At 45.0% G+C, this 16,937-nt stretch overlaps 1 protein-coding gene across 1 annotated transcript in view; it reads left to right on the top strand.

Annotated features, from left to right (window-relative positions):
• HTT (huntingtin) overlaps window positions 1-16,937 on the top strand; it is a 169,522-nt gene that overhangs the window by 99,152 nt on the left and 53,433 nt on the right. Inside the window, exons 32-40 of the mRNA XM_030801394.1 lie at window positions 507-585; window positions 730-891; window positions 3,417-3,472; window positions 4,386-4,534; window positions 6,537-6,673; window positions 8,383-8,499; window positions 12,651-12,773; window positions 13,702-13,937; window positions 15,002-15,144. Coding sequence (XP_030657254.1) covers window positions 507-585; window positions 730-891; window positions 3,417-3,472; window positions 4,386-4,534; window positions 6,537-6,673; window positions 8,383-8,499; window positions 12,651-12,773; window positions 13,702-13,937; window positions 15,002-15,144 — 1,202 coding nt within the window. The remainder of the gene's footprint in view (window positions 1-506; window positions 586-729; window positions 892-3,416; window positions 3,473-4,385; window positions 4,535-6,536; window positions 6,674-8,382; window positions 8,500-12,650; window positions 12,774-13,701; window positions 13,938-15,001; window positions 15,145-16,937) is intronic.

Below are 16,937 nucleotides of genomic sequence, written 5' to 3'. Positions count from 1 at the left end.
TACTTACTATATATTGGAGTTTCAGGAGTAAGTCTGTTTCAATGCTTTCTGTAACCATTTGGGGTATTAATAAGCATGTGTGCATGTTTGGGTTAATTTCATATATGTTTCTTAGAAAGGATATCATTGATATAAATATTTTAAAGGCTTGTCCTCCAAAAAAATGTGATTTCTTCTAAATTACTGATCTTAAAATGACTTCACCTTTCTCTCAAATCTCACCTAAGACTAGGCTGAGTAGTCAGTTTCCTGTAGCAGAAAAAAGCTCAGACTTGAGTAGCCTTCTACGGGTGACGAGACTTGATGGCTGTCAGGCAGCTGTAAACTCTAAATAGAGTGTCATTATCTCAAGAGGGTGATGCTGCCACACTGAGTGGCCTTTCAAGTTGTTTCCCAGTCTGACACGTTCTGATCGTGTGAATGTGAAATTGATTTGAACAGGAGTATATCTGAGTGCAGAGGAGATTATTCTCATTCTCTGCTTCCCTTTTATTCCCATTTGGCAGATGGTTTGATGTCCTCCAGAAAGTGTCTACCCAGTTGAAGACAAACCTCACGAGTGTCACAAAGAACCGTGCAGATAAGGTAAATGGTGCCGTTTGTGGCATGTGAACTCAGGCGTGTCAGTGCTAGAGATGAAACTGGAGCTGAGACTTTCCAGGTATTTTGCTTGAAGCTTTCAGTTGAAGGCTCACTTATGGATTCTTTCTTTTTTTTTTTTTTTTATAGAATGCTATTCATAATCACATTCGTTTGTTTGAACCTCTTGTTATAAAAGCTTTAAAACAGTACACGACAACAACATCTGTGCAGTTACAGAAGCAGGTTTTAGATTTGCTGGCGCAGCTGGTTCAGTTACGGGTTAATTACTGTCTTCTGGATTCAGATCAGGTTTGTCACTTTTATCTTTCATCCATCATACCTGTTCCTAATTTAGTACAAATTACCCTAAAAGACACTGAAATCTACTTTAAAGAAATGTGGGCCGGGCGCAGTGGCTCATGCTTGTAATCCCAGCACTTTGGGAGGCCGAGGCGGGCGGATCACGAGGTCAGGAGATCGAGACCACGGTGAAACCCCGTCTCTACTAAAAATACAAAAAAGTTAGCCGGGTGTGGTGGCGGGTGCCTGTAGTCCCAGCTACTCGGAGAGGCTGAGGCAGGAGAATGGCGTGAACCCGGGAGGCGGAGCTTGCAGTGAGCCGAGATTGCGCCACTGCACTCCAGCCTGGGTGACAGAGCGAGACTCCGTCTCAAAAAAAAAAAAAAAAAAAAAAGAAATGTGGTCTGCATTTTTCCCTCATCAGTTGCTGCTGCTTATCTTTTTCATGCACCTAGCTGGTGCACAAGGCCCAGGGCATAGCCAGCCTCAGCAAGTCGACATCCTTGCCCCAGCTCCCTGGACTCAAGGCTAACCTGGGGTTGGCTGTTAGGGATTTCCAAAGGTTTGTCCCATCCACTTGCCTCCCCTCCAAAATAAGTTTGAATTTAAATTGTGAGATATAATTAAGATTTATTGTTTGGGGAACATTTTTGCAAAATCTAGAGAGTTAGTTTAAACGGATTATCAATTATTACCATAATTGGTCATCTGCAGTTTCAAGCCACCTAACAGGTTAGCTTACCTCTTTAAAAAGGAATGGAATTTAGCAGGACGGTAACTGAGACCCGTGCTCCTGGAGTCCATGTGGGAGCTGTGTGGCTCTGCACAAGCATTTGCACTCTTCCCCTCTTGGCTGCATTGCCTTCCTCCTGTAGTTGCTGCAGGCACCAGATTCTGGCTAGTCCTGTCCCTTCATGATGCACATTTTCCTCAAGATTTGTCCCAGTTAAATCACTGCAGATGAAACTGCCTTTTCATCGTCAAAATTTAACTGTCATTTTTGAGCCATGATCTTGGGCTACTTTCCTATGTGGGGTAGGAATATTTTTGAGTTAGAAATATTACACTTCTCTATTTCCTTCTAGACGTAAATCTGTTAATCCTGTTAGCACTGTTACTCACCTGAAAGGGTCTGTTTCCCTAGGAGAACTGAGGGCACTGGGTCAACACTGATTTCCCACAGTGGGTATTGGGGTGGTATCTGCTTGGTTTTTTTTTTTGTTGGTTCGTTTGTTTTTTATTTTTTTGAGATGGAGTCTCGTTCTGTCACCCAGGCTGGAGTGCAGTGGCGTGATCTCGGCTCACCGCAAGCTCCGCCTCCTGGGTTCACGCCATTCTCCTGCGTCAGCCTCCTGAGTAGCTGGGACTACAGGCACCCACCACTACGCCTGGCTAATTTTTTGTATTTTTAGTAGAGATGGGGTTTCACCGTGTTAGCCAGGATGGTCTCGATCTCCTGACCTCGTGATCTGCCTGCCTCGGCCTCCCAAAATGCTGGGATTACAGGCGTGAGCCACCGCACCTGGCCTGGGGTCTGCTTTTAATGAGAGAGGCGTCAAGGGGTGGGCTTTGCCTTGGCCTGATGCTTGGATCCTTCTTTCACAAAACCTATCCGAAGAAAATCCGTCTAAATGGGCCATTGCTCTCCTCAGGAAATATGCATTGGGAACTTCTTTTCCTTTCCTTTGACACTAGGAGGCTGCCTGGGGAGAAGCCCTGGTCTATGGCTGTGGGCAGCAGGGGCTGAGAGGAGCAGGCTCTCGGGGGGGCAGGGGTACCCCAAGGGAAGCCAGACCCCTGATTTGTTCCATTCTAGTAAGAACAAAGACTGCTGTGGTTTCATGTTTGTTCTAATTGCTTTTCATCAACCGGTCCCCTTTCTCCCAGTTCTTAAGATTCAATACAATGACAGTTTTATGAACAAGAATAGAACACTAGAACAGACAAACCATTGAACTCTATGCTGATAATGATTTATTGAGCACCTGCTGTATGTTTGCATTCTGCCCAGAGGCTCTGAGAAAGCCAGGCCATATGCTCCATGCTTTATCCATGGAAGCTCCCCTTCAGGTTGGGGAAAGCTGACAGCTGCAGGGAATACAGTGTGACACAAAACTGGCTCCCGTGCAGCCCTTACGTGTTGCTTCTCAGATGGTGGGGGGACGAAGGTCGACTCCTTTGGATATCTTATTACTAAACCAGTTTCAGGGAATCTGTGCCACCCTGTCTGCCATTAACGGGAACAGATGAGTCCCCAGGGTGTACTTTTGGGTATTGTCTGATGTCTCTTGGAATTTATTATTTGTTTTTCCAATGAGATTTCACCTTAGGGTGTAGTAAAGTTGTTGAGGGGATTCCTGAATGTGTTCTGCAATTATCTAGGCTGATTTCAGAATAGAGTTATGCTTATAGTCAAATTTATCAGCTGTCAAGAAATTTATTTAAAATTTATGCAGATAAGCAGGAGGAAAAGAAGCCTGGTTTTTACATTTTAATCCTATTATTGATGTGAAATTTTATTTTCCTCCCTGTAGGTGTTTATTGGCTTTGTATTGAAACAGTTTGAATATATTGAAGTGGGCCAGTTCAGGTAATAGCATTTTATTATTTTAGATGTTTTTTCTCCTTCTTGTGTACTTACATGTAATTTAGGTTATTAAGATGAATGTTTAAACTACTGTTAGGCATTTTTGCCGTTTTCTTTAAATGGAAATCTGATTAACCTACTGTGCATTTTTGCTTCTCTTAAAAATTAATGTATATCTCAAGACTTGTTTGGAAGTAGTTATGTATCTGAAAATTCCATATGTTGTCAGTTTTCATTGCACATTTCAAAGCATTTAATTGTGTTGACAGATGGCGGAGTGAAATCTTGTGGTGGAGCACTAGTTTTTAAATCTTCTTCGAGAAAGCAGTTTTTATATAAGGTTGTCTTCAGTAATTATTATGCACTTGTATTCTCTGCAGCTTTTTCTTGCTAGATGTTGAGGTTTTAATACTTCTTGCTGGTCCCTTACAGGTTTATAATTATTGAAAGTTAAAATTCTTTTAGTGCCTGAAATGCTTAATAAATACTTTAATTAGGAAAATTTAGTGCAGAAGGAAAGTGTTTCCAGATTCCCTGGGGTCTGGAAACATAGTGTTTATTCTAATTACGTGACACCTGCACTGTGTTTTGGGGCAAGTTACTTTTTCTCTTTTGAGTTTTAATTTCTTCAAGAGCAAAGAGGCAGAGGAGAACTAGGAAGATCGTAGCTGCTGTGCCCCTGTGCCGTCAGGTGCCTTCTACCTGCTCCCTCCGAACCTTTACACGTGTCCCGGCTCTGCACGAGGGCACAGATGGGATGCACTGTGGCAGGGATGGGGTTAGAGTAGATCACTGACACCTGTTAGCTTAATGTGCGCTTGCTGTCAAGGTTGAATCATCAATTATTTTATGTTGCTTATATTGATATGTATCTGAATTTTAAAAGAAAGGCCTAAATGGATGTTTTTGTTTCTAGGGAATCAGAAGCAATCATTCCAAACATCTTTTTCTTCTTGGTATTACTATCTTATGAACGCTATCATTCAAAACAGATCATTGGAATTCCTAAAATCATTCAGCTCTGTGATGGCATCATGGCCAGTGGAAGGAAGGCTGTGACACACGGTAACGGGACACACCTTTCACTGTCATCTTCGGTGTCATGATGTGCTTGCCAGTGTTCGTTTTCATACACCCACTTGGAACTTTGTCAGTGGCGGCCGTGTGCTTCTCAGGCTCTGCATGCATGTCTGTGCGTCTGTGTATGTGAATGTACTGGTTAGAGATGTTTCAAAAGAGAAGAGAGCATATTCTTTACTCTCAGCAATTTGTAATCTTCTCAGGGAAAAAAAATTCAAGAAACAGTAAGATAGCCTAAGGTACAGATAGATGCTGAATATAAAGTTCGTGTTCATTCAGAAGAAACACTAAAAGTTCTTCACTTGATCTTAGCCAAAGGCCAAGAAGTGATGAAACACTAAAAATTATTAAATCGAACTTGCCGTGAATTAAATTTTGATCTCTCATCCAGTGGTATTAGAGATATAGTTTTGACTTGGGTTCAGGGCTTTCTGTTTTGCCTGATGATTTTGCTGGAGCTTAAATAAGAACCCCAGGAGATGGCCAGCTGTGCAAGCCTCCAGCCTGTGGAAGGAGCTAGTGTGGTTTTATGAATGAGTTGCAAATCTTTCTTTGAGCTTTTTGAACTGGTCTTCCAGCATTGCCCTATTGACCCCTCCCTGACTCCTTTGCTGGAATCTGTAGGCTTTTGAACTTTGACAGGGACACATCCTAAGACCCTTGCAAACCCCCAGATGTGAGAATGGCACTACTACTTAGTCTTTTCGACTCAGCGTGTGTGCAGAAGAGTGTCAGCCATGCTGTGTTGTGAGGCAGGGCCTTGGCTGACCTCTCAGTCTTTACATAGCTAAGCCAGTTAGTCTTTGCCATGGCCTCACAAGGGCTTCAGATTCACACAGCCAAAGTATAGATTATTAAAGGCATAGGTGTTTGGTTTCCCAGACTTGGAGGGTCTTTGGACAGAAAATCAGTAGGCAGCCAAACCCAGTACTTTGCGCTGGGAAGCTTGGTCATCTGTGAGAGGGTCAGAGAGTATACCCATGCGTGCATGCCACTGAAGGGTCAGTGAGTATTCCTGTGTGGGCATGTCTCAGGGCCAGAGAGAGTGTGTGTGTCACTGAGAGGTCAGAGTGTTTGTGTGTGTGTCAAAGAGGGTTGCAGTGTGCCCTTCACTGAGGGGTCAGAGGGTGCCTCGTGTGTGTGTGTGTGTATGTGTGTGCGTGTCACTGAGGGGTCAGAGTGTGCCTCTGTGTGTATGTGTGCTCATGTGTGTGCATACGTGTCACTGAGGGGTCAGTGTTCCTATGCGCTCATGACATTGAGGGTCAGAGTGTGCCTCTGTGTGTGCTCATGTGTGTGCATACGTGTCACTGAGGGGTCAGAGTGTGCCTCTGTGTGTGCTCATGTGTGAGCGTATGTGTCACTGAGGGGTCAGTGTTCCTGTGTATGCATGACATTGAGGGTCAGAGTGTTCCTGTGTGCCAATGAAAGACATTTCTTATACTTTTTTATATGTGGTCATAGTAGACCAATTAATTTATTTTGACTTCTGTTTTAGACCAAAATAAGACCTGGGGGAAAGTCCCTTATCTATCTAATGAGAGAGTGAGTTTACTTAAAAAAGCATAATAATCCAGTGGCTTTGACTAAATGTATTATGTGGAAGTTTTTATTGTCTTTTCAGATGAATCAAGTAGATTATTCTTGAGACCAGGACTGTTGCTGTTTTGGTTATTTGGAAAGTTTTATCATTTTCAAATTGACTTTTGAATTGGAGTCACCTTTTTTCAGAAGTGGTGTTAAATTACAGGAGCCCTAGGTTTTTTTTCTTTTTTTAGAAGCCATCACAAAATGATCAGTGTTCAGAGGAAGACTTTGACCTTCCACATGGTATAATGATTGATAACCTTAATTCATCTCTTACCATAAACCAAGTATGTGTAAGGGTTTTCTTTATTTCTTGAAAGCATTTTGTAGATGTTGAGAGAAGTTTTCCAAATGTAATTTTCATGAAATGCCTGATAAGGGTGCCCTTTTTTCCCCACAGCCATACCGGCTCTGCAGCCCATAGTCCACGACCTCTTTGTATTAAGAGGAACAAATAAAGCTGATGCAGGAAAAGAGCTTGAAACCCAAAAAGAGGTGGTGGTGTCAATGTTACTGAGACTCATCCAGTACCATCAGGTAAGACGAATGTGTGTTGGAACTGTTGTGGATACTTTATTGACCTGTGCAGATGGAAGGAAGTGCCATGTGGTAACGCTCACTGTTAACTGTGTTACTTTGAACCAGGTTTGAGCTTTCTGGGGCCTGGGGAGATGCCAGTGCAGGGGGATGGGGAGGGAGGTTGGGGGCGGGGGCGGGGGTGGGGTGGGGTGGGGTGGGGGAGGTGCAGTGGCAGGAGGTGGCGTTGGTGTGTATCTTTTTTTTTTTTTTTTTGAGATGGAGTCTCTCTCGGTCGCCCAGGCTGGAGCGTGGTGGCACGATCTTGGCTCACTGCAAGCTCCACCTCCCGGGTTTAAGCAATTCTCCTGCCTCCACCTGCCGAGTAGCTGGGATTACAGGCACGCACCACCATGCCCAGCTAATTTTTTTTTGTCTTTTTAGTAGAGATGGGGTTTCACCATGATGGCCAGGCTGTGTCGAACTCCTGACCTCAAGTGATCCTCCTGCCTTGGCCTCCCAAAGTGCTAGGATTACAGGCATGAGCCACCGTGCCCGGCCTGGTGTTTATCTGTAATGTGGGCACAGCCACAGGAGTTTACCTGACTCCTGGTCTGAGAGTCACGAGATCGTTCAAGATAGTGAGGCCCTCTTTTCCAAAACGAGGACCAAAAATCAGTTCACAGTGTTGGTCAAGATGGTAGAAACCTTAAAATGATAGAAATCTCAACTCTGAAATAAAAACTTTATTTGTATATTTATTTACCACTATTTTGACATAGGGCTAAGGTATTTTTCTTTGAGCTGATTTCTGGTTTTGTTTTCTTAAAGTGGCATAAGAATTCAAAGACATTTTGAGGAAGGCTGAGTGCAGAAATCTCTCTTTTTTAATGACTTCTTTCTTTTAACTTGTACTGTTGTCTAGCCCTCACTTATTTTGTCAATTCTTTTTAGCTGTTTGTCTTTGAATCTTCATAAAGCCATAGCTTTTCTCATAAGAAGCAGCACTTTCTTTGTTCATTCATATTTTAATTAACCCCTGTAGTATTTAATTAAATACTTAACACCTAATTAAATCACATAATTGCAATGCAAGAGTACATGTATCATAAAGAGGTCTGAAAATGAGCAACTGGCAAGGAGGTGGTGGCAGGCAGAGCTGCTTGGGTGGGTGGGTGTCCTGGAGAGGAGTTCATCAGCCACATGTTCAGTGAGCTCTGGATATCTCTGTTTAGAAATGATCACTAATAAACTTGTGCTCAACCATGTATACATCTGGGAAGTAGATGCTGTTCAGTAGATTGCCTCTGCAGAGAACACAGAATTGAAGTGAATGTCCACAAAGGCAGTGACCCACCTGCAGAATAGTTTAGTCAAGGCTGTGTTTGAATTTTGCCAAAGATTAATATACATTTGATTTTCATGTTGTGCCTTTTCTCTGATTGTGAAATATTACAAATTCTATACAAATAACAATGATGGCAAATCCTCTTGAGCAAAGTGTGCACCTTGTATGTGGCCTAGAGGAACTTGTGTTTTGTTCTGATTCCCCTACATTTCTCATGTCATAGAGTGGGGATTGCATTAGTGTCCCCCTATCCTCGCTGGGATCACATCTGTTTGGATCCTAGAGTCTTCCAGCTGAGCTGGGACAAGTGTAACAGACGGACACGTGGGGGTGGAAAGGCGCCTCTTGGCAGCAGACTTTCTAATTGTGCACACTCTTATAGGTGTTGGAGATGTTCATTCTTGTCCTGCAGCAGTGCCACAAGGAGAATGAAGACAAGTGGAAGCGACTGTCTCGACAGATAGCTGACATCATCCTCCCAATGTTAGCCAAACAGCAGGTTTGTCCCCGCAGCCTTGGCTCGTTGTTGCGTAGTGATGGTAGCTTAAGGTCCTTGTGAAAGGTGGGTGGCTGGAATCAGCTCTTCCTTCAGTCCTAATCTGTGCCTTGATAGCAGTTCTCTGTGCTAGTCATGGGACAGCTGACTTCATTTCTTCTCACAATGCCATCTCAGGTTGGTATTGCCCACCTACTTTACAGGGGGGAACCCACGGCTCAGAGAGGTTATGGAGGTGATCAGGCAGCACACAGCTTTAGAGTGCTGGGGTGAGGGCAGGCAAGGATGAATCTAAAGCCCGAACCCTTACCTCCTACACTGCCTCCTGCATTCTGGTCAACCCAGTGTTTTATTTGGTGGTTACATTTTTGTTTTTGTTACCTTACTACTTGTAATTTAGCAGTTTTCCTTTCCTTTCCCTTCCTTTCCTTTTTCCTTTCCTTTCTGACAAGGTCTCACTCTGTCACCCAGGCTAGAGTGCAGTCGTGTAATCTCACTGCAACCTCTGCCTCCCCGGTTCAACCAATTCTCCCACCTCAGCCTCCCGAGTAGCAAGGACCACAGGTGTGCACTACTACGCCTGGCTAGTTTTTTGTATTTTTAGTAGAGATGAGGCCTTGCTGTGTTGCCCAGGCTGGTTTTAAACTCCTGGGCGCAAGTGATCCACCAACCTTGGCCTCCCAAAGTGCTGGCATTACAGGTGTGAGCCACCTCGCCTGGCCTATTCATCACTAATCAGAATTTCTATGATCAAATGACATGAATCATTGTTTCCACAACTGCAGTGGAAGAAAATGGCCTGGCAGTGCCAGTTTCAGAAGCAGCATGCCCCCAGTCAGGCACAGGCTGCTGTGCCCCCAGTGTAGCAGCATCTCTGTAGTTCACAGAGAGGGGTGGTGGGGACCTCCTCAGGGCAGCTCCGCCAGAAAATCTCATGAGCTGCCTGGCACAGCTTGAGGTTGCCTTTTAAGTGGACTCAGCAAATACATGTTTGTTCATCTTGATTATACACAAATAAACAACTACTCTGTATAGTACAAGTAGTCCATGGTTTTTGGCATTTGATTTAAACTCAGAGGCATGTGATATTGATGGTTACTGCCTTCATGACTGCACCCCCATTCTGATTTCATAATGGAATGTTATCCTGAGACCAGTTAGACAATGGTACAGGGGTCTTGGCTTCTGGTGAGATTGACAGCAGTTTTAGTGTGGTCAGGGTCTCCCTGCTTACAGATGGTTCTAGAATGGTGCTCTGGAAGCTTTATTCCATTCTTTTCTGTGCATAATCTGAGTAGAGTGGAGATTGAAGGCCTGAATACATAGTAAATATCTGACTTAATTTCTGCCGCAATGGAAATTGTGTTATAAAACATTTATGAAACGCTTAGTGCAGCACCTGCCAGGTAGCTCAGCACAGGTGCATGTTGCATTCAGAAGCAGTGCTAGATACTATCCTGTTACTGGCAGTACATACATCAGTGATCAAAGCAGATTAAAGAAAGACCCCCTGCCTTCTTGGAGTGAAGATTTTGTTGGGATGCGGGTGAGGGGACAGACAATAGAAAAACAAATGAGTGAAGTCTATACCATGGCGGCTGATCAGGAACACTGTACAGAAGAATCCAGGAGGGAAGAGAGTTAGGTGGTGTCGGTGGTGGGAGTGGCATTGTTCAGTTGGTGATTAGAAAAAGCTTTGGTGATCTGGTGACATTTGAGTGAATTTGCAAAAAGGAAAGATACAAGCCTAGGAGATACCTGGGGAAGGAACATTCCAGGCAGAGCGAATAGCAGTGCAAAGGCCCTGGCCGGGGGCGGACATGCTGTTAGGGTACAAGCAATGGGGGTGGAGGAGTGGGGCAGCCATGGGGAGGGAAGGGAGTGAGGCCTGGTGGGGTGAGGCCAGCGTGGAGGAGCCTTGAGAGGGTTTGCCCTGATGTGGTGTAGGTTTTAGCAGGATCATTCTTACTCTTGAGTTGAGAATAGCCTTGAGGGGGAGGTGAGGGCAGAGCAGGGCCACCCGTGTGAGACCCAGCACTGGAGTGGAATGGCCCAAGTGGGCGTCCCTTGGCAGCGTGAAAGCAGAACCAGCAAGGTTTGCTGGTGGCTTAGATGTGGCATGTGAGAGAGAGCAGGGCTTCGGGGGTGATTTCAGGGTGAGGACAGAGTGGCTGTGGACAAGGTAGGGCAGACATTGGGGGCAGCAGGAGGTCAGAGCCTATCTGGATGTAGCAGTTGAGACCCCATAGCTGCCTAATGAGGCGAGGCCAGCATCAGGTGTATGAGCCCGGAGTTGTCGAGAGACTGTGGGGCAGGGGGTCAGCATCTGAGATGTCCACTCACAGTGGACCCAGACTGGCTGGAGAGGAGGAGGAGCTTGAATACCGAGCCTGCTGAGTCCCAGCTCCAAGGTCAGGCAGGTGAGGGGAGCCGGTTCTGGGGCAGGGGGAGTAGGCAGCTGTGGGGTTCTTAAAGCCAAGATTTTTTTTAAGGCATTTTGTGCAGGAGGGCGACATCTGCTGTGAGCACCCTGGGAACTTGGCCCAGGTTTGGCAGCACCGAGGGCACTGATGAGTGCTTTTGGAGGAGCAAAGGGAGCCAAACCCTAATGGGAGTGTGTTTCTGAAAGGACAAGAGAGAGACTTGGAAAAAGGTTTTACTTGAAGAGGGAATGGAAAAATAGGGTGGTAGCCAGAGGAGGAGAGGAGTTGGCAAGGGGTTAAGTTGGCAGAAATGAAGGCCTGTTTACGCACAGAGGGCAGAAGCAACAGGGAGGATCAGTTCATGACACAGGAGACACAAATCGCTATCGTGGTGTTCACAGACACGGGTTAGCACTGGCTGCACAGATGACAGAGCACTGTGGGTTCTCCTAGAGTTGCTGGGGAGAAGGTAGAGTTGGTGGGCACAGGCGAGGGTCCAGGATGCAGGAATCCTGGAGCTCAGAAGGTCAGTTGTTCCCTTGTAAGATGTGGCCAGTGTTGTGAGCTTCACATCTGTGCCTTGAAAAACACCACATTTCTTTGCAGAGTTGTTTACTATGTGTAGACACACTCAGTAGAAACAAAAATTGGAAACAGTCAGTGCCCATCATCAATAAGTAATGGTTGAACACACTGTGGTATAAGCTTAGACTATTTTAGCTTGGGCGATTTTGCATGATTAAAAATGTTCTGGCCAGGTGTGGTGGCTCATGCCTGTAATCCCAGCACTTTGGGAGGCCAAGGCAGGCAGATTGCTTGAGCTCAGGAGTTTGAGACCAGCCTGGGCAACATGGTGAAACTCTGTCTCTACTAGAAATAACAAAAACTAGCTGGGTGTGGTGGTGTGCGCCTGTAGTCCTAGCTAACTCAGGAGGCTGAGGTAGGAGGATCACTTGAGCCCATTCGTGCGTCACTGCACTCCTGGGGCACAGAGTGAGACTCTGTTAGAAAGAGACAAAGAGAGAGAAAGCAGAGAGAGGGAGGGAGGGAGGAAGGAGGGAAGGAAATAAATGGAAGAAGTGGAAGGGAGGAAGGGGAGGGAGGAAGGAAGGAAGGAAGTTCAGCCAGTTGCCTTGGGAGTTCTCCATTGCACTGGGTTAAGTGAGAAAAGCAGAGACATTTATGATTTTTCAAAACAACTAAAACAAAATCTCTGTGTGTGAGGGGGCAAGGATATGGCTACAGGAACATGGGGGAGATTAAGAAAGGGATATATACCACTTAGCATTTGTTACAACTGTTGGGGGAGGGATGGAGTACAGAAAAAGAAAAAAAGAGAAAAAGTGTGCACACCATCCCATGTATGTGTATACAAAGGGACGCTTGGAAGACTGGTCCCCAAAATGTTGGTAATGATTGTGTCAGGGTGCTGCAGTGCTAGTTGATTTTTTTTCACACTTTTGTATATTTGAGTCTTTTACAGAAAGCATTTATTATTTATGTAATAAAAATCTAAATGACAAGATTTCTGTTATGGGAAAAATGTAGCTGATACAGTGTTGTTGTAAAAATGTTTGCTTGGTTAACCACTGAACTTAAAATGCTTTTAAATGAGAGAAGGTGATGATGAGATGATTATGATAATTTGCCCTTGAGTTACATAGCTGGTGTATAGGAAGCTGACGTTTCTTTTGGCTTATGTAGAAATGTTTGTGGTGTCTAATTCCACAGATGCACATTGACTCTCATGAAGCTCTTGGAGTGTTAAATACATTATTTGAGATTTTGGCCCCTTCCTCCCTCCGTCCGGTGGACATGCTTTTACGGAGTATGTTCGTCACTCCAAACACAATGGTGAGTCTCTTACCTGGCTCAGCAGATGAATCTGGAGGGCTTGTTCAAGCTCTGATTACTGGGACCACCCCCAGAATGTCTGAGTCAGTCAGTTTGGGTGGAGCTTCTTGAGAGTTTGCTTTTTTTTTTTTTTTTTGGTCGTGGGGTGGTGCGGAACGGACTCTCTCTCTGTCGCCCAGGCTGGTGTGCAGTGGCGTGATCTCGGCTCACTGCAAGCTCCGCCTTCCAGGTTCACGCCATTCTCCTGCCTCAACCTCCCGAGTAGCTGGGACTACAGGCGCCCGCCACCATGCCCGGCTAATTTTTTTTGTATTTTTAGTAGAGACGGGGTTTCACCGTGTTAGCCAGGATGGTCTTGATCTCCTGACTTTGTGATCCGCCCATCTCGACCTCCCAAAGTGGTGGGATCACAGGCGTGAGCCACCGCACCCGGCCTTTTTATTTTTTTTTGGAGATGGAGCCTTTCTCTGTCACCCAGGCTGGAGTACAGTGGCATGATCTCAGCTCACTGCAACTTCTGCCTCCCGGGTTCAAACAATTTTCCTGCCTCAGCCTCCCGAGTAGCTGGGACTACAGGTGCATGCCACTGTGCCCAGCTAATTTTTTGTATTTTTAGTAGAGACGGGGTTTCGCCGTGTTGGCCAGGATGGTCGCGATCTCCTGACCTTGTGATCCGCCCGCTTCGGCCTCCCAAAGTGCTGGGATTACAGGTGGCTCCCGCACCGAGCCAAGAGTTTGCATTTTTAACAAATTCCCAGGTGATACTAATGCCTGCTTTTCTGGGAGCACACTTTGGGACTCAGTGATAGAGAGATTTATTGGTAGGATAGTAAAATAGGAGTTATTTTCTTTCACAAAATTGGCAATTGGGGGAAATTTAATCTTCCTTTTTTCTTCAGCTATGACTTACGTATTTTGTTTATTTTAGGCATCCGTGAGCACTGTTCAGCTGTGGATATCGGGAATTCTGGCCATTTTGAGGGTTCTGATTTCCCAGTCAACTGAAGATATTGTTCTTTCTCGTATTCAGGAGCTCTCCTTCTCTCCGTATTTAATCTCCTGTCCAGTAATTAATAGGTTAAGAGATGGGGACTGTAATTCAGTGCTAGAAGAACACAGTGAAGGGAAACAAATGAAGAATTTGCCAGAAGAAACATTTTCAAGGTATGCTTTCTATCTTAGCCTATAACTAACCCATGCCTTTTGGGAAGTCACGTGATGTTTCGTGATCAGTAAGTCTGGAATAACACCTGGTCTCACTTCAGTTCTGAGTTGGTTAAAGAAGTCTGTATCAGTGTAATTTTCTAATCCGTCCTGTGTTATCTATGGCTCTTGGTTCATACCTGTCTTGAGGTTTTGTCACGTTCTGTCTCTTGTCCTCAGTAGAGATGCTACAGCAGTGGCTCGCCTCAGGCAGGGCAGGGCAGTGGGGTGGCTGTCCTGGGGGCAGGCAGTAGGGGCGCACTGCCGTCAGGGAAGTTGAAACCCAAGAGAAGCCAGTAAAAGTGAGTCTTAGATTCTCACCATGTGCTGGCAGTTTTACATGCTGTCAGTAATACAAGACTTCTCCTTGCAAGGCAGCCTGCCTCCAATAAATACCCATAGTATCGAATCCTGTCTTCCCTCATAAATTGTTTGGAAGCTGCCCGAGGACAGTGATGAGGCACTCGTAAATGCTTGCTGCCTAGATGTGTCCCTCTCCACCTTTGCTGGATTCTGAGCATTCACTGAGTTAGAGCTGCTTCCGCAAATGTACTGCTTCTGCTAAGTGGCTGTGACTTCATGCAGCCTTCACTTGGTTTGTCATCAGTGGAGATGCCCTGTGTTGTTGATGGAGATAAGCCCGTAAGCCTGCCGGGCACTGTTTTGTTTGCAGGTTCAGCAGGCAGCCCGTGGCTTTCCCTCTGTTGCATTGAAGCAGCTGGCTAAAATTGATGATACATTAAATTCCTGTGACAGATGATCAGCTTGTATTTGTGTAACAATGTACAGTTTACAAAGCTTAAAAAAATACTACCTGCCATTTCATCCTCAGTGAGGAAGGTGATACACAGAGAGACGAAGTGACTATATCCAAGGCGATGGTGTTATGCATTTCACTTTAACGGTTTAATGTACTTTACCTATATTTTCACTTTATATTTACCATATATATTTTCATATATACTTGGCATAAGTGCTTTATAGTAGTCACCTAATTCACTGTCATCTTTTTTGTTTCTTGGAAGGTTTCTATTACAACTGGTTGGTATTCTTTTAGAAGACATTGTTACAAAACAGCTGAAGGTGGAAATGAGTGAGCAGCAACATACTTTCTATTGCCAAGAACTAGGCACGCTGCTAATGTGCCTGATCCACATCTTCAAGTCTGGTAGGTGAATCACATTAGTCTTCCTGGAGTATCTCGTTCCCCATTCTTCACTATACACCCAGAGTGTAGGAGCTGTGCTGCCCGGTAGAAATTCTGCCTTGCCCAGTGTGCCAGTTGAAAATGTTTGTTGCTGTAAGAGTAAACCTGATACCATGTGACCCAGCCGTTCCACTCTTGGGTATATACCCAAAAGAATGGAAAGCAGGGTGGTGAAAAGATATTTGCATGCCAGCGTTCATAGCAGCATTACTCACAATAGTTAAATGTGGAAGCAACTGAAGTGACCATCGATGGATGAATGAATAAGCAAAATCTGGTGTATACTTACAGTGGAATATTATTCAGCCTTAAAAAAAAGGACATTCTGACACATGCTACAACATGGGTGACCCTTAAGGACATTATGGTAAATGAAATAAGCCAGTCACAAAAGGACAAATACTATGTGGTTCCACTTATGTGAGGGACCTAGAGTAGTTAATTCATAGATACAGAAAGTAGAATGGTGGTTGCCAGGGGCTGCAGGGGAGGGGGAGTTGTTTTTACAAGATGAAAAGAGTTATTGTAGAAATGAATGGTGGTGATGGTTGTATAACATTATGAATGTATTTAATGCTACTGAACTGTACAGTTAAAAATAGTTAGGAGGAGCCAGGTATAATGGCTCATGCCGTAATCCAAGCACTTTGAGAGGCCAAGGCGGGAGGATTGCTTGAGCAAGGAGTTTGAGACCAGCCTCAGCAACATGGTGAGACACCATCTGTACAAACAAACTAGCCAGGGACAGTGGTGTGCCTGTGGTCCCAGCTACTCAGGAGACTGAGGCTGGAGGATCGCTTGAGCCCAGGAGGTCAAGGCTCTAGTGAGCTGTGTTCATGCCACTGCACTCCAGCCTCGGCTATAGAGTAAGACCCTGCCTCAAAAAACAAAACAAAACAAGACAAGACCCAAAAATGGTTTAGATGGGCCAATCACAGTGGCTTATGCCTATAATCCCAACACTTTGGGAGGTCAAGGTGGAAGGATCACTTGAGGCCAGGAGCTTGAGACCAGCCTGAGCAACATAGCGAGACCCCTATCTCTCCAAAATAATAAAAAACTAGCTAGGTATGGTGGACACATGCCTGTAGTCCCAGCTACTTGGGAGGCTGAGTTGGGAGGATCTCTTGAGCTCAGGAGTTCCAGGCTGCAGGGTGCTATTACTGCACTCCAGCCTGGGCTACAGAATGATACCCTGCCTCTTATTAAAAAAAAAAAAAAAAAAAAAAAAAAAAAGTAAACCCGAGAGCTTCCTCTTGTGTTAAAGAGGGCCAAGATGTTTTTGTTATTTTTACAAATGATCAAGGACAGTGAAGGTTGGGCATAGTAGCTCACACCTGAAATCCCAGCACTTTGGGAGGCTGAGGCGGGATGATTGCTTGAGCTTAAGACCAGCCTGGACAACATAGCAAGAGACCCCCATCTCCACAAAAATAAAAAAAATAAAAAAATTAGCCAGGGGTAGTGGCATGAGCCTGAGCCCCAGGAGGTCAAGCTGTAGTGAGCCACGATCGTGCCACTGCACTCCAGCCTGGGCGAGATCGAGACCATGTCTCTAGAGAAAGAAAATGACAAGGACAATGAACCCAAGAAAGTCACAAGATGCCAGCTGTGCAGCAAGCATGGAAAGCAACCAGTCCACATTAGGAGAGTGTGTTTTCCAAGAAGAACGATCGTTTGTAATGAGAATGCTTTGCTTTAAATAAATGAGTAAATAGCTAGAAGACTAGCTCTAGGGGATAGGCACATCTTTC

The sequence above is a fragment of the Nomascus leucogenys genome, chromosome 20 (assembly GCF_006542625.1).
Source record: "Nomascus leucogenys isolate Asia chromosome 20, Asia_NLE_v1, whole genome shotgun sequence".
NCBI lineage: Eukaryota > Metazoa > Chordata > Mammalia > Primates > Hylobatidae > Nomascus > Nomascus leucogenys.
Note: the sequence above shows the minus strand (reverse complement) of the source record. Positions and strands in the feature narration are given on the sequence as shown.